This window comes from Tiliqua scincoides, chromosome 1 (assembly GCF_035046505.1).
Source record: "Tiliqua scincoides isolate rTilSci1 chromosome 1, rTilSci1.hap2, whole genome shotgun sequence".
NCBI classification, from domain to species: Eukaryota; Metazoa; Chordata; class Lepidosauria; order Squamata; family Scincidae; genus Tiliqua; species Tiliqua scincoides.
In genome coordinates this window covers 19,071,330-19,092,787 of record NC_089821.1, presented here as the reverse complement: position 1 = coordinate 19,092,787, position 21,458 = coordinate 19,071,330, and the positions used below count along the sequence as shown (strand labels likewise).

The 21,458-nt window shown below is 42.9% G+C and overlaps 1 protein-coding gene across 1 annotated transcript in view; it reads right to left on the bottom strand.

The window, feature by feature from the left end:
- Positions 1–1,060: 1,060 nt before the first annotated feature.
- The window catches only part of MAP3K9 (mitogen-activated protein kinase kinase kinase 9), a 41,989-nt gene continuing 21,591 nt past the window's right edge, over positions 1,061–21,458 (bottom strand). Inside the window, exons 4-11 of the mRNA XM_066632458.1 lie at positions 18,896–19,044; positions 16,351–16,526; positions 14,922–15,162; positions 12,776–12,898; positions 9,354–9,504; positions 7,817–7,935; positions 5,751–6,551; positions 1,061–1,533 (exon numbers count right to left, since the gene is read on the bottom strand). Of these exons, the coding sequence (XP_066488555.1) occupies positions 1,061–1,533; positions 5,751–6,551; positions 7,817–7,935; positions 9,354–9,504; positions 12,776–12,898; positions 14,922–15,162; positions 16,351–16,526; positions 18,896–19,044 (2,233 nt within the window). The remainder of the gene's footprint in view (positions 1,534–5,750; positions 6,552–7,816; positions 7,936–9,353; positions 9,505–12,775; positions 12,899–14,921; positions 15,163–16,350; positions 16,527–18,895; positions 19,045–21,458) is intronic.

Below are 21,458 nucleotides of genomic sequence, written 5' to 3'. Positions count from 1 at the left end.
TTGCTGCTTTATGACCCTCTCCAAGTTCAAACACGAAGACGGGAAGAATGCCTGCTCTTCTTCTGGGTTCAGGAAGGGCAAGGGATCTCATCATATTAATGCCCCCCCCCCCAAAAAAAAACAGATTAAATGGCACACTTTAACCTATTTGCCACCATCAGGTTCTCTAGAAAAGATGAACCTAAGCAATAGTATATATGAGGACAGAGGGCTAACACATTAGCTGTGATTATGGGGGAAGGTCCTTTATTTAAGGGGGCCAGTAGAAAATAGTTCCCAGATTTAATAAAATGGTTGCACATCAGTGTGTTGCTCATTAAAGAGGGAACATTTTTGCACAACTGATTACAGCTAAAGTCTCACATTGTCCCAAGCCTTCCACTCCCCCCCCCCAGTATATTTGTACCACAGTAGTCTTGTATGCTGCATACAAAAGGTAAAAATAAGCAACTTAATGACTCAAGGTTCATTGCTCCACCATTTTCCTGCACAAAGCATCAAACATATTAGGGTGAGCATGGTGAAAGAAAACTCAATAAAATCATCACAGCTTTCAAAAAAGGAGCTCTATTGATAGTAAAATGAATAAAAATTTTATCTGGAATAGCAAGGAAGAAAGTCAAAATGGAAGGAAATAAGAGCACTGGTGCAGACACACCTAACAATTGTATATCATTCTTGCAGCCTAAGAATCTTTGTAAACACACACAGTTGCCCATCATTGCATTTAAATGTTTAGAGTTAAGGTTACTGCAAAACCTAAACTGACATGGGACATCTGTCGAGTTCTTGACAGTCAGGAACATAGGCTTAGACATAACACATTGCTTGTTGCAGTTTAACACTGTAATGAGGAGGAAGACTACAGGAAACCCCACAAAGAAGTCAGCAGCTCTGTGTAGCTAGCTACATGAGCTACAACACACTCTGGTGGCCTCATACCAAAACTGTGGCGAACACAGATCTGTGATAAGATCTCAGCAGCATCTCTCTACTTCACCTGTCTTCAAAGTGCATTCTTAGTGCAAGAAGTAGAACTGAATCTAAAAGGGATTTCATGCTAGGACCAGAACTCTTGCTTAAGTTCATATGCTGCAGGTTTGTGTGTTTTGAGTTCAGTTCTGCATAGCGGAACAGTGCTGTCCTGGGTCTGGCCTTCAACATCCATGTCCAAAAGTGTCCGCTTCTCTTCAGGCAGTCTGACATGGAAAGGAAGCAGTGCTGGCCTCTCTTCAACAGTGCTGCTACTGCTAGCAAAGCAGGAGTCCAGGTGACTAGGAGTTTCAGTACTGGAGCTATTAGCAGAAAACTCACCCTTAGCATTACTGGGAGATACAAACCACCAGGGGTCAAGCCGCTGCCTGTTAGCTGAAGGGCGTGGTCTAGGTAGGAATTCCAAGGTCTTGGGCCTCTCCAGCATCGAGTCCTTCTGAGCATTATAGCGCCTGGGGGTTGGAGGAAAGATGAGGTTGGGGTCTGGCAGTCGAGGGACTTCATTTGGACCCTGACTTGGGCTGGGAGTTTTTAATATACCTATTTTCCCCAACAGGAGAAAAGAAAAGAAAAGGAAAGGGAAAAGAAAAGACACCAACCAGTTAGACAAAACACTGATGGAATGACACACTGGGCTCAGTTAATAAAAAGAAGAGGATTTCAGACAGAAGGGTTTTGATTCAGTGCTCTTAAAGCATGCCAGCCACATGCAAGCTCACTGATCTTCATGCCACTTTCTCCCAGCACAAATAGCATATGTGGGGGAACCGAAGGGACAGCAAGGTTGGTGCCATCAGGTCAGGAACTTGCAAAATAATAACTGGATAAAAATACAAATGATTTTGTATCTCTTTCTTGTCCATTCTCCCATCATTGCAGTTTAATACTACCGCGTTTCGCCAAAAATAAGACACTATCTTATATATTTTTGGCTCAAAAAAACACACTAGGTCTTATATTTGGGATAGGTCTTATCTTATTTCCTGGGGCTTACTCCCAGGAAAGTGTGGCTAGGATTGCAGCCTGTGAGCCCGAGCCTATGCGTGTCTACTCAGCAGTAAGCCCCGTTATAATCAGTGGGGATTACTCCCAGGAAAGCGTGGCCAGGGTTGCAGCCTGAAGCTGCTGCTCAGCATGCTGAGGAGAGTGACCCTGCCAGCACCTCCACGGGGAAGGACAAAAAGGGGGAGGGTGGAGAAGGGCCGAGTGCCTGCGGGGCCGCTCTGCGCCTGGATGAGCGAGCGTGTCATGGCGAGCGAGCGAGCGGGGCGAAGACACGGGCAAGGAGAGTAAGTGGGGCTCCTCCGGCTGGGCTACAGGCAGAGGCGGGCGCAGCTTCCTTGCATGTGGGCAGGCAGCGGTGGGAGCCTCCCTGCTGCCCCCAGCCTGGGCAGAGGAATGCAGGCTGCAGTATTTGCATCTCCCCTCACAACTAAGAGCAGTTGTGTGCCCTCCTGCGCTGCGTGCACTCACTGCGCGCCCCGTCTACTCAGAAGTAAGCTGAGAAGTGGAGGTGCCTGGCAGGCAGATATCACAACTTGGTCTTATTTTCGGGGTGGGTCTTATATTTCAGCAATTCTCAGAAAACACACTAGGTCTTATTTTCAGGATAGGTCTTATTTTCAGGGAAACACAGTAAAGTGCAGAAGAAGTCAGATAAGGACACCTCCATATTCACATCCTAAAATATCACAGGACATGATTTTTATAAAGGCCAATTTGCCTCAGCACTTCAGAACTGTACAAAGAAAGTTCTAAAAATAAATTCATATTCATTAGTCCTTGTTTAATAGTATTGAGCTGGCTTGCAATTCCAGTTCTGCAAAGTCACCTCTGTCTGCTCCTGACTAACAGATCTTAAAGTCAGAGAAGAACACTACAGATCCTGAAGCTTCTCTGCACAGGTATTATTGTTTCAAGATTCTGCACACAATTCAGGTCAATGTTCAGACTTTATCATTAGAAAGTGTGCTCAAAGGCTTCTGTTTCAGGCAGCATTTTGCAATTCAAGAGGACAAAGCCTCAAGCTGGAATATCTCCAGTTGTGAAAGGAAGTATTGAAGAGTGGCTTTTTCTCTTTGAAAAAGCAACTTGCTTTCCTTCAAAGTCAAGGAAAATTATGCTGGTGGCTAGTCTATTCTTGTGGTTGGTTCAGTGTGTCCACAGCAGCCACACACACCAGTTGTCTGGCATCCAGACCTGCTTGTTTTGTACAAAAAGAACTGTTTAGAAGTGGAAAGGGCAGGGTGGTAAAAGTGATGCAATTCCAAAAGTTGATAAATTACTTGAGATGAAGAAGTTAAATTTTTTCTTAAACATTATCCAAAGTTGAATTACCTCGTTGAAGAAATTTAAGATTAATATGTTTATTGAAAAACCTCAAGTGGACCACATCTGAGGTTTTTGGAGAAAGGATCTCTTTCTTAAGAGAGAAATGACAGCTTAACAGACAAGGACTGCCATTGCTGTTTGAATGAGGCGTAGTTTAATTTTTTCATTACCTTGGAAACAGAACATACTTCCCATTACAACACACTGGAAGCAAAATGACTTCAAAAACAAGTCTGAGTTGCTCAACTAGAAGAGTTGCACCCTAATAAGGCAACTACATTCTAGCTCTGGATGCAAACTGGAAAAAGGTCATTTTTTAAACGGGGAAGATGAGTTGTCTATCTGTTGGTCAACCAATGTATCTGAGACTATGGGACCTCTGAAAGGCCAGGAGTGTTCGGGTAGCAAATTAACCAGCATTTGTTCCGTCCAGTAACAGAAGGAGCATTCTGCACATACCAAGCCTTTTTTTAAACCCATGCAAGGATTCCTTGCACACCTTCAATTCAAGGAGAATGCTCCTGTTGACAAAAGTGCTAGCTGGAATATTACCCATTTTTTTGTAGCAGCCCTAGAAACTAAGTGTTATAGTCAATCAGGCCCTCTGACTAATGCATCAGCTCACACTGTAATTGGAACATGAGACAAAGAAATGTTCTACACTTTACCTAGACTCAGAGTCTGTGCTGGAAATTATTCTGCCAAACACATCTATACCTTTGCCAGCAATTACCTAAGAGGCAAAGAGTAGAAGATCATATTACAGGTTTTATGGTGCAGCAGGTATTTCGATACATTACTCAAATATTGTAGTTCCTTTGAAAGTAGTTCAAAGTTGACAGAGAGAAGAGATTCATTGTCCTATGCATTTTCCACTAATCAAGGGGCTGCAACACTACAGGAGTGAAATTCATGCACATTCAGTAAACTATGAAGAGAACTCGGTAGAGCTGCCGCCTTGTATGCCTGAAGATCTGAGGCTGGCAGTTCGAAAAAACCGGAAGTATCCAAGAACTGATGACACGCTGATATACTGATGAGCTGACAGAGAGGAGTTGCTGTCAAGTGGAGCGTGGGAGGCGAAGGGCCAGAGAGAAGCCAGACTGGGAAGGAATCCAGCTGGAAGGAGGAGTTCTATGAATTCCTAGACTATTCAATTGTAAACTATTCAATTGTAAAAATCCCTACGGGGGTTTAGAACAGCCTGCCTATGTAAATCACCTTGGATTAAAGTCTGAGGAGAAATCTGATGAACAAAGTAAGGCGGTATATAAATACCTGTATAAATAAATAAATAAATAAACAAATAAATTTCAATGCCAAATTGGGACCAACTACATTTATCAGATATGGTTCATTCAAAACAATTTTTATTTGGGGCAAGCACAGGGTTGGAGGAATGGAGGGAAGCCATTACCAAGGTGGCATTAGTTACTGACAGAAGGAAATCACTGTGGGCATTTGAGAAGAATCTGGAGCAGTTTGCAGCTAGTGGAGCAGTTTGCACACTAGGAGATGGATTGTGGGAAACATGGAAGATTACAGTAATGTATGGCAGGGAGAAAAAAAGGGGGAAGAAGGAGACAAATCTGAAACTCGCAGCCACAAAAGGAGGAGGCAGCTGCAAGGTATGAGGAAAATTGAGGAGAGACAATATAAAAGTAGTCTTCCTTGTTTCTGTGCAATGGAGGATTTCTTTGCAGCTCACACCACCCACACAGAGAGGGCAGCCCCCATTCTCAAAGTACCTATTATATATGTACTGCATAATGTATGCAGTTTAATATACTTCACCCACTGTCTTTCCATCAGTCTTATCTCAGAGTTACCATCTGCATGTTTTATTGCAACACAGGTAACACAGTCTAGTAGTCAATTTCCTTGGTCTTGATTCTATAGCAGGGGTGCCCAAACCCCGGCCCTGGGGCCACTTGCGGCCCTCGAGGACTCCCAATGCAGCCCTCAGGGAGACCCTAGTCTCCAACGAGCCTCTGGCCCTCCAGAAACTTGCTAGAGCCCACACTGGCACAACATAAATGCTCTCAGCATGATGGCCAACTGTTCGACCACTTGCATGAGCTGTGGGGCGAGGGCTCCCTCTACTGCTTGCTGTTTCACATCTGTGATGCAGCAGCAGCAGCAGCAAAGGAAAGGTCAGCCTTGCTTTGTTCAAAGCCTTTTGTAGGCCTTGAGCTATTGTAAGACCTCCATTCATTCATATAAGTTCCACCATGTGGAATAATGTGAAATCCACTTTTATAATAAAAGTATATCAATTTATGTAAGTTTATTCAAATTTGAAATGTAAATTAATTCTTTTTTTTCCAGGCCCCTGACACAGTGTCGGAGAGATGATGTGGCCCTCCTGCCAAAATCTTTGGACACCCCAGTTCTATAGGATATAGGATTGGAAAGGGGTTACGTACCTGCTTCCATCACTCCTGTAGGAGAATTATTTGTAGAGCATCCATTGGCAAGCAGACCAGCCACTTTTATGGCACCATCCGAGGGTGTGCGCCTGTGTCCACCTTGCTGGACTTCAGAAGAAAGAGTTACGTGGGTGGGGGTCAAGGACTGATTGGGATTCCGCTTGAACCTCTCAATGCGAATATTAACCAGTGGATTAACAACTACTGGCAAGGGAGCCTTCACCACCTCAGGGCTGGCAGGCATTTCATACACCACAATCTCATCACTGTCTGAGCGCAACAGGGATCGGGTGGAGTTACATTCAGAAATGGAAGACAAGGAGAGCAGAGTCAGGGAGTTGGACGGCTCGCCTAGTAGCGCAGTCTCCTCCTTCTTGAAGAGTTTCCTCGAAGGTGGGCTGGTGCTCCGACGGGATAGCCCAGCTCTCTGGAAGATACTGTCACGCTTCTTCTTCTCCTCCCTGGGAGCATCCAGCTCATCCTGAGTTAGCAGTTGGCACTTGCCAGCTTCTAAGAGATCAAAGCCCAGACCGGTGGCAGCTAGCACAGCCCCACAGCCCAGAAAAGCAAGTTCACATCGTTTGTGCTGGGAACCCCCACGTTTCAGGCTGTTGGTGGGGGTGAGCTGAGGGGTACTTGTGGCAGAGTTCATAGGTGTGAACTCTTCATTGGCATCACTGGACTGGCCATCCCAGTCCTCATTCTTCTGGAATGGGATGCAGAGGTATGATTGGTTAGACCCAGGCGACTGCTGCACTTTGCTCTCTCTGTTTTTGATGGAATCACTGTCTTCATTCTCTGCAAACAAAAAGAAGTGTGTTTCATCAACATGTGCATGCCACAAAGAAATGGTTCTACCACAAGAAGCTGTTTGCATTCTAAGCACAAAAGTATGGAAGCTCTGATCCTTGACCCAAACAAGGCTTGCAAATGGATACCTTTATCTTTTACAAATTCAAAAGAACTTCAGAGCACATCAATCTCATCTATGGGGGATTTTTTTTTAAAGCACTTTACAATCCTAAAGGTGACAGGGTCATATACAGCACCAGATGACCTGGTTACGTGTTAAATGCCTATGACTATAATTGATTTTCTTTTGATTTTATCTTGAAATAGATGCATACACAAGGTACTGCAACTTCAACATTATTCTGCTTGGTAACTACTGTAACTTTCATTCATCCTGCACTGGAAATAATGCATTGGCAGAACAAATGAGCTATTCTGCTCAGAGGCCATATAGCTAGGCAAACATGCTTCCAAGGATTTGGTCTAGCCAGCACCCAATGGTGTAGAGTGAAAGGATCTTTTCATTAAAAACTGAAGAAAGTGACAATATCACCTCTAGGTAGGCATCTCTCTCCTCCACTTCAATGGATATACCTCAGAAATCTCCAGTCTGTGGACTAGCCTGGGGACCTCTAGAGGATTTAATTTGGCCCCATATGGTTCCACACCCTGGGGTGAAATATTGCTCAAAAGATGCACTTCTGGGTCTCCCAGCATGTGTATATACTGCATCCAGCCACTAGAGGCGCTGAATGTAGCAATGGAATAATTTCATTCCATTCCATTCAGCACTTCTAGTGGCTGAATGTGGTATCTGCTCCCCTCCTCCTTCCCCCACTCACTTATTGTATTCAAACAAACTCCCAGCACATTGTTCCTCCATGTATTCATTTTCTAGCCCTAAACACTGTGTGAGATATACGATGCAGCCCATGCGCCAAGAAACCCCTGATTTTGGAGACCCCTGATAACCTGTTAGAACACACACACACACAAGCAGAATAGCCTGAATGGCAGCATATGCACATACAGAAAAGCAGCCACTGAGCTGAGCAAAATTATACTGAGGTACAGAAAATGCAGAAAGGCAAAAACTGGGCAACTGTACATTTTCACACGTACGCACACCCACACCACTTTACAAATATAATTTTTAAAATTATACTAAGTGAGAGTGTACAGGAACACATTTGGGGTTTCCAAAGTAGTGTATGTGAGTGCAAGTAAGTGAGCATGCAAGAAAGACAGAAAGGGATTCATTGGCACTTTACCCATCTCTGCTAGGCTTGTAAATCCTGGCAGAGGGACTGCTGTTCTCTGAATCTTTCCCAGGTTTGGAGCACTGGATGACCATTGTTTGTAGCCATCTACATTAGATCTAGACTTTAGACTAGAACAGAAAAAAGGAAAGATGTTTAAACACACGAATTCACCTTTTGTCCTGTTTTTATGACATAAAACCGTATCTAAGAATGGGGTAGTTCATTTCAAAGTAAAGTTTTTTTTCCCCCCTATAGATTTCTTTATGTGACATTCTAAAAGTATAAATCAGGCTGCAACTCCTCCTTAGCTCACTTTCTAATATGAATATGTGAACAACAGTTTCACAGCTTTATACCAGGGATGGGCAAACTTTCAACTTTAGGGATCCTGGACCTTTAACAATTGTGTAGAAGAGAGAATTTCAGCAGGTGCAGCTTGTCATCTCACCTGCTGAAATTCCCTCTTTTTTACAATTTGCCCACCTCTGCTTTATACAATGGAAAAGCATTTCTGACACTTTCTCTATTCTCAGTAGACCACAACGGTTGTAGCAAACCACAGAAACCACTAGGGGGTAATAGAAGGCAATCCTTCACTCTGCAAAGCACATAACCTAAAAAGCTTCAGGTTTCATCTGTTATTTGGGGATCACATTTACACCAGGATCCTATACTAAATTTGAAAGTCAGTCCTACTCCCAGATAGCAGATTCTTATGGCCTGCGTCATAGAGCATACATTTCCAAGAAAAGACCAATGAAGAGTAGCACGGTGAACTGAAAGCAGGCAGAAGGATGATACTTCACATGCTGACCTGGTCACCCAAAAATAGTTAGGTTTCCACTACAACATGGCCAAAAGGAAAAAAAGAATTTTAGGATGATACTATACCTCGAAGTTGAATAAAAGATTCACCGAAAACTTAGCTTAAATGAAAGACCGACCACAAGAAACATCTCAGCAGTGGAAGCTTTAATGGGAAATTAGCCAAAGTAAAGAGAATGTGAAATCCTCAACATTTGTCTTGGCTAGATAAGTTGAGTTTCCTTCTTTCAGTCCTTGAAACACACGACGAAACATTCCTAATTTTTTGAACCCTTCTCTTCTGACCAGGAGAGAAGCCCGTTTCAGTGCACCAAACTACATTATTGGAACTGTGTGAGCCAGTAATGGAACCTTCTCCAGCAAGCTCTGACCCCTCGCAAAATCACTTTTCCACAGAAGCCCACTAGAATTGGTGAAGACACTGCAGAACAGTGTGAAGGCATTTGTGCTCCAGCAGGCCACTGCAGAGAGGATTGGCTTTTTGGAGCAGGTTTTAAGCCCCCATATATGTGCCATTTTACCAGGGCATTTTTTTTTATTAAAAAAGGAAAGGAAAGCAGGTGGAGGTATGTTCAGCACAGTGGCAGCTCAAAACATGTTTAAAACAGTTAATTCATGGGATGGGCTAGGACTAGGTTACTGGTTGAGGAGGTCACAATCAGTTTTAAATCTCAGGCAGCTTTGGTTTCAGCAATCTCTCCATTCTGAGCATGCATCTTACCCATCCTCGCTTGCTGTTAGTTCCTTCTGGCCAGGTGAATTTGGTCCCCACATGCGACCTTTCTTCTTCATACCTTTCTTCTCTTCTTCCCCATCCTCCTCCTGGGATCCTGAGTTGCGGCCCCATGTTTTGATGCTTTCACTGGGTGTTACTGTGGGAGCAGGGAGGGGAGAATGTTACAGAAAACACATAAACATACCTTTATGCAGCACTTTGGTAAGAGGTATTACTTTATATAGGTGCAACCAAAGTTTTTATTGAAAAAGTTACAAACTGATCTTAGCTATGGTCTCACTAAGACTATACCCACTCAAAGGGGATTTACTTAGCTGCTGGAGGGAAGGAACCTCTCTTGCTGGATGGGTGGCCATTTTTCTGTATTTAAAAACGAAGGTGTGCATTAAAACAAATGTACGTTGCACAAAATTCAACAAAAAACTGAACATTAAAGTAGTGAAATGACAAGGCCAAACAACAATTTCATGTGTCATCTTGCCTGGGGAGAGAGAGAGCACACCTTGGTGAGAAGGGTGCACAGCATGCTTTTTTCCCAGGCTTTGTCCTTTTCTGCCAGCTAAAAGAGAAACCATGAAAGAAGCAGGTGCTTTTTCTCCCCATGACTCATGTAGAGTTGCCTGTAGCTTAAAGACCATGTCTTTTCCTCCAGATTTCATGCTTGTCGCCAGTCTGAAGGTAAAGGTGGGGTCTGCTCTAAACTGCAGGCAGCTTTGGAGAACACAGAGGTGTCTGGAAAAAATGCCTGTTTGGTGTTTTTGCCTCTTTGCAAGCAAGAGAAGACTTTGGCTGCAATTCTGTGCACACTTACATGGAAGAAAGTCCCACTGAACTGGGGGTGGGTGGGATTTATTTCTGAGCAGTCACAGGACTGCACCATTAGCCTGTTTCCCCAGGTTACAAAGAACGACAAAAACCAACAAAGCATTTTACTTATCTGCTCTGTTGTCATCCAATGCTGCTTGCAACTTAAAAGACGACCACCGTGTTACTCCCTAGAGCAAAACTGAAGCGCTTGGAAGAATGGCCAACTTTTGCTCATGCATTCCCCAATGACCATGGGAGAGAAAGATATGGGTGAAATGGGCCACTTTTATCAACTCTTAGCCCTGGTTATCATGAGCTTTTCTAAAAAATGGGTGCAAACACAATTACTAGGTTAAATGTAACAAACAGAATCCATGTATTAGAGGTCCAGGAGCACATAGATCCACTGCCCAATCTCATTCCCTTAAGTAATACTGCTTATGCCTTGATCACATTTATGCCTACACAAGCTTTTACAAGAGAGAAACCTAGCAACTGAAACTAGTTGAAATGGCCTGATGCCTCTTCTTGGAGGAAAGACTAACCCACAACAGCAATGCTGCTAAGGAGGAGTATGATTTGTGTTGTTCACTGGTAATGTCATTTGCACTATCTAGTACAGGGGTGTCCAAACTTTTTGACAGGAGGGCCACATTATCTCTTGACACTGTGTCAGGGGCCGGGAGAAAAAAAAAGAATTTACATTTCAAAGTGGCTAAGTGGCCATGTTTGCAGACAACACCAAACTTTTCCAAGTGGTCAAGACCAGAAGTGATTGTGAGGAGCTCCAGAAGGATCTCTCTAAACTGGCAGAATGGGCAGCAAAATGGCAGATGCGTTTCAATGTAAGTAAGTGTAAAGTCATGCACATTGGGGCAAAAAATCAAAACTTCACATATAGGCTAATGGGTTCTGAGCTGGTTGTGACAGAACAGGAGAGAGATCTTGGGGTGGTGGTGGACAGATCAATTAAAGTGTCAACCCAATGTGCGGCAGCAGTGAAGAAGGCCAATTCTATGCTTGGGATCATTAGGAAAGGTGTTGAGAACAAAACAGCTAATATTATAATGCCGTTGTACAAATCTATGGTAAGGCCACACCTGGAGTATTGTGTCCAGTTCTGGTTGCCACAACTCAAAAAGGACATAGTAGAAATGGAAAAGGTGCAAAAGAGAGCAACTAAGATGATTACTGGGCTGGGGCACCTTCCTTACGAGGAAAGGCTACGGTGCTGGGGCTTCTTCAGCCTAGAAAAGAGGCGCCTAAGGGGGGACATGATTGAGACATACAAAATTATGCATGGGAAGGATAGAGTGGATAGAGAGTTGCTCTTTACACTCTCACATAACACCAGAACCAGGGGACATTCACTAAAACTGAGTGTTGGAAAGGTTAGGACAAAAGAAAATATTTCTTTACTCAGTGTGCGGTTGGTCTGTGGAACTCCTTGCAGCAGGATATGGTGATGGCATCTGGCCTTGATGCCTTTAAAAGGGGACTGGAAAAGTTTCTGGAGGAAAAATCCATTATGGGTTACAAGCCATGATGTGTATGTACGACCTCCTGATTTTAGAAATGGGCTATGTCAGATACAAGGGAGGGCACCAGGATGCAGGTCTCTTGTTATCTGGTGTGCTCCCTGGGGCATTTGGTGGGCCTCTGTGAGATGCAGGAAGCTGGACTAGATGGGCCTATGGCCTGATCCAGTGGGGCTGTTCTTATGTTCTTAAATTGGAATAAATTTATCTAAATGAATATATTAGACTGAACGTATATGAATGAATGAAGGTCTTGCAATAGCTCAAGGCCTATAAAAGACCTTGCACAAAGCAAGGCCAGCCTTTCCTTCGCTGCCACAGTTGCATCACAGACATGAAACAGCTAACAGTGGAGGTAACCCTCATCCCACAGCTCACAAAAGAGGTTGAACAGTTGGCCGTCATGCTGAGAGCAGTTGCATCGGGCCAGCACGGGCTCCAGCAAGTCTCCGGAGAGCCAGAGGCTCATTGGAGACTGGGGGATCTCCGCAGGCTGGATTGGGAGTCTTCAAGGGCCGCAAGTGGCCTCAGGGCCGGGATTTGGGCACTCCTGATCTAGTAGATGAGTATGATGTTCACCAAATCAACATTTCACATAGAACTCACTACTGCAAAGTCTGGCTGGGGGAAGAATCTTGTTTTCCTAACAAAGTGACCTGGCCTAAACTGAAGGGGCACCTAAAGAGAAAGCCAAAATTTTCTGTCCTACCCCCCATGGTTTATTTTAAAGTATATGCATTAGGGCGAACATGGTCCTACCCCCCTTACCACCTCCATCCCCATGCCTGCTGCTGATTCAAAATAGGGTCAGATGCAAGGATAGCAGGAACAGAAGAGAAAAACCTCTTCCACTCCTACCATTCTCCCATCCAGCCCATTTAGAATAAGTTTCCTCTGCATTCAGCTTCATTGGTGGGCTAGCCATGACAACAAAATAATGCCAAGATAATATGACATTCCTACACTAGAAATCCTCATGTAGGATGTAGGACTAGGTAGCCCTATAAGTAGTTGGCTAGATTTTTACACATCTTTATTGCAATGTTCAAACAATTTACTTACATTGGATGGCCCTGAGCCTGGGAATGATGGTAGGACTGACAGGAGGGCTGGAGCAACTACTGAACAAACTCTTCCTTTTATCCATGGTAGGCGATGCCTGCACTGTGAATTTGTGCTGGAAATCTGTTAAAATAAAACTTGATAAATACATTCATTAGCATTACTTCATTAAGACACAAGGAAGTATATTCATTCAGTTTAATTTCTCACCAACAGTATTATAATTATATTTTCATTTTAACTCAATTTTTTTCCCTTACTAAGTGATCAAATATGAATGCACTATTTCAATCTAAACTAGTTAATGGCACAATAGCCCTGGCACCATAAGCTCATGGAGGTGCTGGTCAATTGTATAATTTCCTAAAGAGACTGGAGTCCAACAGAAATAATGCACTCACACACCTCTAGTTCAATTCCCAAACAGTTACCCACTTGCATATTTATCCCAACATAATGCATTGGTTGATTTTTTTTCCAGAACAAGCTGTACCTAGAAGAAGTCTCTTTACCCAACTGTTTAAAAGTACAGAAGCCTATTGGGTAATGCATTGCCCATCCACAGAAGGAAGGAACCGAAACAAAGCCAAAACCAAACTGTTCTTCAATTCTGGTTCAGAAAAGTCCATGGTGCACTGGCAGACCATAATGAGCTATGATAAAAAAAAATCTTCAAGACCTTTTTGCAAGCACACAAAGATCAACTGGTATTGAGCCAGGGTGGTGTAGTGGTTTGGGAGGTGGACTTAGACCTGGATGATCCAGGTTCTAATCCCCCCTTGGCCACAAAGCTTCCTGGGTGACCTTGGGCCAGTCACTTTCTCTTAGCCTCACCTATCTCACAGGGTTGTTGTGAGGACAAGAAGGAGGGGAGGAGCAGCTGTGTAAAACTGCCCTGAGCTCTTCAGAGGAAGGGCGGTATAAAAATGTGAAAAATAAAATAAAAATAAATATTAATTCTACTGAGCTCACCTGATGGAAAAACGGATAGATCTGGTAGGGCGCAATCCTAACCCACTTTCCAGCATCGACATAAGGACAGTGCAGCTCTGAAGTACGGGAACAAACATTCCCTTACTGAGGAGGCTCCCATGAGTGTCACCCAGTTGCAGGATCCTGCACATGTCCTACTGGCACAGCAGGCCAGTGTTGGAAAGTTGGTTAGGATTTGGGCCTAAAAGGTGTTGCTCAATTTGTATATGTCCTACAATATTCTATGCAGTGCTCTCCAAATCTACATTTGATAGATTTCAGATGCACAGAATATAGGAGGGTACTATCTAATATAAATAGTCACTTATATGATATTGGCAATTATTCACTTCGGGTTAGCAAACTTAACCATGTCTTGCACAAAAACAAAACATTCCCCTGAAACCAATAGTTGTGTGTGACACAGGGGACAGTCTCATGATACTTCTGTGTAAAATGCTGGTTGTGCAAAAGTTTTTAACACATGACATCTGTTGGCAATACTAGGAATGAGGAACTGAAGCAGTTTTACACTCAAGTGATGCATCCCGTTACATTTTTAACTACAGGTTATATTTTTAACTACAGGTTAAAAATCACCTTCGACTGTGATTCTCAAACTTTTAGGGAGATTAACTCCCTAAGTAAGTCTTTATGGGGAAAGGGCAAGGGCAGAGACACGATCGCATCACTAAGGGCAGTGCTTTTACTCAGATGGCCAGTATGAAATCCAGGAGGTGCAGGGAGCCCTGTGCAGCCCTCTGCAGGGCTCCTGCATACTCAGAATATTCTAATGGAATGATCGAAAAGCACCTCCTGGAAACCAGAAGTGATTTTCAATAGTTCATTTTAAATGTTAAGCATTGTGGATCCCTGCAGAGGGCTGTGCAGGACTCTCCACACCTCCTGGACCTCACATTGGTCATCTGTGAGTAAAAGTACCCCCCTTTCACCATCCTTAGTAACACGGTCCTGGGAACCACATTGCTGCCTTCCCCCATCCCTTAAAGGGATGGGGGAAGCTTTACACAAGCTGGTGGGTCGCAACCCACCAGTCTGAGAACCACTGCCTTAGACTATTCACATTTGCACAAACACACTCCCACTGCGTGAACAGCAACAAATATTTGTGTGAAAGATATCCCCTTTTAGACCCCACTGCACTGGAACCCACCAGAAGGGAGACTGATTCGGTTGCCATCTTTCAACTTGAGCCGGTTCTTCCTGAACTTGCCCATGCGTTTTTTCACAAGGGGCTTCTCCTGGCACAGTTGGTGGATGATTATATTGAGTTCCCTCTCCAATATAACAATCTCCCGCTCTGCCAGTTCCTGCTCCCTCTGTCGCAACAGCTCCTCATGGTTCTTCTGTTGGACTGCTGCTCGTGTTAACTCCTCTTCCCAAGTTCGTAACTCCTACAAAGAATGCAAGACAAAATACTGAATCAAAAGTCTGAGGTGCAAGTAGTTCAGAAACTCTTCTAAAAACTTTAGCAGCAAAGTAGTTTTCACAGCAGCTGCAGCATCTTAGCAAAGTCATCTATGTTCAGACTCTACTACTGATGCACCCCTCTTTAGTTTTAAAGGCATGGAATGAAAATGCAGAAGAATATCTACATACCAACTCCCTTTCAAAGAACATTGCAATTCCTATGCAGGCTTGTTACAGAATAGTTGGATAGCCAGGGAGGTCAGTAGACTACAAAAAATATGTCTGAAATATTGATATACTGTATATTGCTATTCAGTGTTTACTATATGTTTTATTCCACTTCATTTCCTAGTCTTCATTTCATCTGAACCCCATAAATGACATTTAACATTCCAGTGCTAGTACATTCCTAATAATCATCCATGGACACAAGAACCAAGATGCACCGTTTCCACTGTGAGTATTACATGGGCTATATAAGAATACTCATGTATATTCAACTTGTTTTTACCTTTAACAAAACTGTTTATTCATTTTCTTTTTAATTGCAAAGAAAAGGAGTCAAACTTTATGGCATGCAAGCCATCCTTTTGGGTTTCCAGGAGTAACAGTTGAACTGGGGTAATAGAAAGGAAACAAAGACAACACAACATGTAGATAGGCCTTATTAATCTTCTTTTAGCAAGGTAACCAGGTGTTATTGTTTGTTACAGGACCACACGTGTCTGTGAATCCCATATCTGCCAATTCACTTATCCACAGGGGCCCTCTGCTCCCCCCTAGTAGTGAGGGGAGTTGCGCTCCCTTGTCTCTGGAGACTCTTCTGAGCCCCACAGAGATCACATGCATCTGACCACAGCCTCCAAGGGGCTCACAATGGCCATTACTGTTTACAAAAAAACCAGAAGTGACTTTTTTGGCCTAAATGGCTATTCTGAGCTCCACATAGGCCATAGGTGGATGTGCCTCCAAAAGTCAAGGGGGCATCCCCAGTATCTGTGGCTTCAGCTATCCATGGGGGGGGGGTTCCATAACATAACCCCCATGGACACTGGGGTACGCCTATATCTTATTCTGACCTGCCTCAGATCCTGCAGGAGAAAGCCAGTATACAAGCTTTTAAAAGTACCCATTCAAGTTGCAGATCTCAAATTTTCACTGAAAGCACTTGCCTTTTCTTTGGCTCTGAGTTGGTCGAACATCTCCTGGATTTCAAGTTTCCAGTCTTCTTGCAGGGAATGGAAGGAATCCTTTGGCATTTCAAAGAAACCAGATTCCTCTATGTTGGTTAGGTGGCTCAGAATTTTGGCAAAAGATGGTCTTGAATGTGGGTCAGCATTCCAGCAATCTGAACAGGATAGAAGACAGAGCTCTCCAAATCAGAAGCCATTAAGACCATTCATAGGCAGGTAACGGCAGTATCTAATTTCCTTTGGTTCATGTTTGGTCACTTCGCCAACTTGCTCTTCTTGCTTAGGAGACATTTTGGTGTGGAGATTAACACTTGTTTCCAACATCAAATTATCTCAGAGTTATTTGATTTTCTCTGTAAACCTTTGTGAACTTTTTGTTGAAAAATGGTGTAAAAATACTGTTAATAATAATAAAGTATCAGCATATACGTGTGATCAATAGGATGCTGAAATTATCAGTGCTAACTATGCATCTTGCTGTCAAACACAAACATTTATTCTAAAAGACGAAGACCCAACAGCCCTTTTTCTGCTCATGTGCAACCACCTGCCATTTCCAACTGCAGCCCCCCATGCAGTGGTGCAGGCTGTTTCAGAATGTCCTCCATCAGATCTTGAGGGACACTTTTCAATGGTCAGAGGATGCCATTGGAAGGGAGGTACTGAGGACATTTTCAATCTTGCCATAAAATAGTAAATGCATATGGAAAAAAAACACAAGTCTCCTAACAGCATGGAAAAGGGTAAGGTTAAATAAAAATTTTCTGCACACAAAGCTGTATAATGCACACTCACTCAGACATGATTTGCTAGTCTGATTTTCAGCTTACTGAATAACACACTCATATTGTGTACCACTTAGCAGCATGAATAGTTACATACATGTGGGTATAAGCAAACTCTCCCAATGTACATTTGTGCTGCAGAGTTGGAAATCTTTCTAGTGCAATTTTAAGGACAAATGAAATGCTACATGGGAGACCTCTGAACAGGAAACCCCCCCCCCAGGTTTTTTACGTTTTTCAAAGCAAGCAAGGGGAAGAAAATGGCTTCTTCCAATGCTGTATTCCCCACTTAAAAAATATCCCTCCCACAGATCCCAAAAGCAACTACTAACTTTTAAACTGATAGGACATGTTGTATTCCTTGCTCAACATCCAAATTCTCTGAGCACAATGATCACAAAACACATTTCCTTATTTATACATTTTTATCCCATCTTTTGACCTATAGGCAACCCAGAAAAAAATGTTCTCTTTTGTGTTATCAATATTAATGCACACAAACGGCATAAGTATGCAATGAAAAAGCAAATAAGTATTTGTCTATCAATTTATGCTTATCATGTTGGCAACCTTCAGTCTCGAAAAACTATGGTATCATGCTCTGAAAATGCAAACTTTGTTGGTATAGAATTTGGTCACTGCAGTTTGGTCACTGACTGTAACAAAAACCATCATATATAATGTAGCTCTCATTGTAAAGTGTTTGGAGACTTCTGTATTCAGCTACTGACATAAAGGTTCTGGATAGCATCCCAAATTAGCCTCATTCAACTGCATGAACACAAGCTACTTTCCCAATCCCACCTTTTCCTTCCGAAGCCATCAAGAAGGGGTAGAGTCCTCCAGTAGCAGCATGGGATATGGTGTAGGATGGCTGCAGGAGAAGGGGGGAATAACTGGAAGCCATGAGCAACTGAAGTAGTCCTCAGACTACAGTCCCTTTACCTTTTTCTGCTGAAAAGAAAAAACTCCTGCAGTACACTTCATTCCTGTGCTTCACTTTATGTGCTACATTCACAGCATGGGCAGATGGAGAAAGGAGCCCTCCACTGCTGCCAAGGTAAGTAAAATATGCATGGGGGTGGGTGGGTGGAAGGTTGGTGGGGCACAACAGAAAATCTCTGGCTTGGAAGCAGGATTTTGGGCATCCATCTCTCCTTTGTGTGCATGCAGGTGTGTGAGGGGAAAATACAACACTCCCAAAATTTGTTTCCAAACTTAGAGGTGTTTCCAAAGTTCTTGATTACATTATAGGCAAAGCTACAATAAAGTTACAGACAACTAGCAATATTACTGGTAAATTCCTTAAAGCAAAGTCTTCTGAGCATTATTGGCTAAAGATACACTTATGCAAAATTCAGATGCAAAATAGTACAGCCAGTGCCTGAAGAATGTGCATGCCTCAACCACAGAAGCAAGTTCAGTCCTCAAGAGACATGGAGTTTGTACATGCAGATGATCAAAACAAAACATGTTGTGAACTTAAGAGAATTTTCTGGCACTATTTTGCTAGGTGCTGCCCTCTGATGGCCAAAAGTGTTATCCACACAGCAACTGAATGTCACAGCAGGATACATTATGCAGAAGCTTGGTTCTAAAACTGAACAAAGCAACCACCATATGATCTATCTTGGTTACAAAACTGGGGAAACAAAATGATTTATGATCTTCATTTATAAATTGGCATGGACCTAGAATGCACTCTAGCACAAATTTTGTCACGTCTAACTAATTCTTACCTTCCATCAGTCTGGCAAAAGGTTCTGGGCATGTTGAAGGAATAGGAAGGGCAAGTTTATTCATAGCAACACCATATGCCACTGCCAGGCCATCAATTCCACGAAATGGTACTTCCCCAGTTAGCAGTTCCCAAAGTAGCACCCCATAGCTGTTAAAAGAACACAAATATATCTTTGGTAAACGTTACACTACTGATGTCTTAAAGCCCACCAAAGTTACTCTAAGTTCATGTGGAAAAGAATTTGCTATACTGTTGTGTGTGACTTAATGACAAGGATGCGGACCGGCTCATTCATCAAGCGAGGTTTGGTATTAAATGAAGCCTCCGAAGCTCAAGGGAGCTGTGTTCCCCTCACCTCTAGAGGCTTTTCTGAGCCCTGCAGAGGCAGTGTGCATCTGTGTGCTGTCTCTGCGAGGCTCAGAATGCCCATTTTGGGTGAAAAGACAAGACTTTCCACTGCGAAACCTGAAGTGACATTTTTCGCCTTATAAGGCATTTGGAGGCCTGAATGCCTTATAAGGAAAAAAGTCACTTCTAGTTTCCCAAGGAAACAGGAAGTCGCGTATTTTTGGCTGTTCCAGCCGTTCTGAGACTCGCAGAGGCAGTGCACAGATACGTGCTGCCTCTGGGAAGCTCAGAAAAGCCTCTGGAGGTGAGGGGAGTGCAGCTCCCCCCCCCCCCGGCTTCAGAGGCTTGAAGGAGAGGGGGGACAGAGACCAATGGCGGCCATCACATATGCGGGCCGTCACTGGTTGGAACATCACTAAGCAACATTCGCCTGTATTTTCAAAGAGCTAAATGGAAGGCAACGCATGGAAGTGTCAACAGACTTGAAAAGCACTGGGCCAATAAACCACTCTTAGCACACCCAAGTATTTTCTGACATGGTGCAACATGAACACATCAGGGTTGAGAGGGCAGGTTGTGCCTCAGGTAGTATTTGGCGTAAAAAAGGATATTTAAATTAAAAATGAATCGTAGCTCTATAAGGCTATACACAAGGATATACAGAACCAGTTCAGACAAATAAACAAGTTTCACACTATGTCCAAACCTGAGAACTGTGGTTTGAAACAAACAGGAACAAACCACAGTTAGGAGAAAAACAACGTGATGTGTGAACCTACAGCTTTCAGAGGTTCACCCATGCCAGAGGAGATCATGGTTTCCCCATTACATCTGAAAAGGGATTGGCACAGTATAATTCCTCTTTCAGTTCCACTTGGCCAGTTCCTCTTCCACTCATGCTCACCAGCAAACTCACCAATCGTTCTATTCCATCACCAATGCTGTGATTTATGCAAAGTTACAGATAGTCAAAAACTCTTAACATAAGCTCCTGGAATCATCTCTTTATATATATTCTAAGAGGAGTCATGAACGTGAGAATAGCGATGCAGACAATGTTTTTTATGAGGAAACCCATCCAAGATGGTAAATATATAAACCCAGCATCTTCTAGGTGAGCTGATATACCACCTGCAACAGCAATTTGGGCACAAGCTTTAATGAATTTAAGTATCAGTAGGTCAGTCACTAACATTTTCATTGACCAATAGACAGGAACCAATTTTATTTGATGGGTCAGAAAGGTAAAATCACACTTTCAGATAACAATTATTATTAATATCAGTATTTATATACCACTTTTCAACAAAAAGTTCACAAAACGGTTTACAAAGAAAAATCAATGTATACTTTTCAACAAGAATAACAAGTATTCGCCCTTACACGCGGGGGTTCTATTCTGTGCCCCCAATGGATACAGAAACTGTGGGACACAGGAGAACCCTATATGGGTCCTCTCCTATATGGGCAGTCCTCCTGCCCATTACCTTTGTTTTTCTTGTGTACCTATTGGAAGCATGGATGTTTCTTCTTAACCGGAGAATACGTTTGCTAAACTGAATGAGACAAACAGGCAACCAGCCTGCATGCTACAGCAAGGAGACTGATCAAATGATAACAGGAAGCTTCCCATAAATGATCCAGCTGTTTCCCTCTACCATGCATGCTCTTCTGCAATTAAGCAAGAATGTTCCTCTGTTGGTAATTCCATCCCATTTGAGTTCAGAACTGCACTCTTTGTACTGACATTCCAGCAGAGTGAAAACCTTTATTTAATTTGACCTTTAAATTTTTTGATGCTTAAGTTTCTCCTTTTGCATGGCTACTGTTTTGCAAGGCTACTACATTTTATGTACTTCTATTGATGGTTTTAGTTGGTTACATTAGCCCCCTTAGGTGCCTTATCTCCTTGCATATAAACATAAGATTTAAATAAAACATAAGATTTGCAAGCCACAGTCTGAAGGGAATCAGTGATGTGTCTGTACTAGACTAACAAGGAAGACAGTAACACATTTTCACAGCTAGATAGGAAGTTAAGACTAGAAATCTGGAGTAACTTGGAAACTGATTATTTTCTTAAATGCCATTTTGCATTTTGGTTGTTGAAATTTAGACTTGACTTAGACTAAAGTAAATACACTAAATGTTTTAGAAACATCCAAACCCACATATAAGAATTTGAAATGATGCAAACAAATCAGCAGCACATA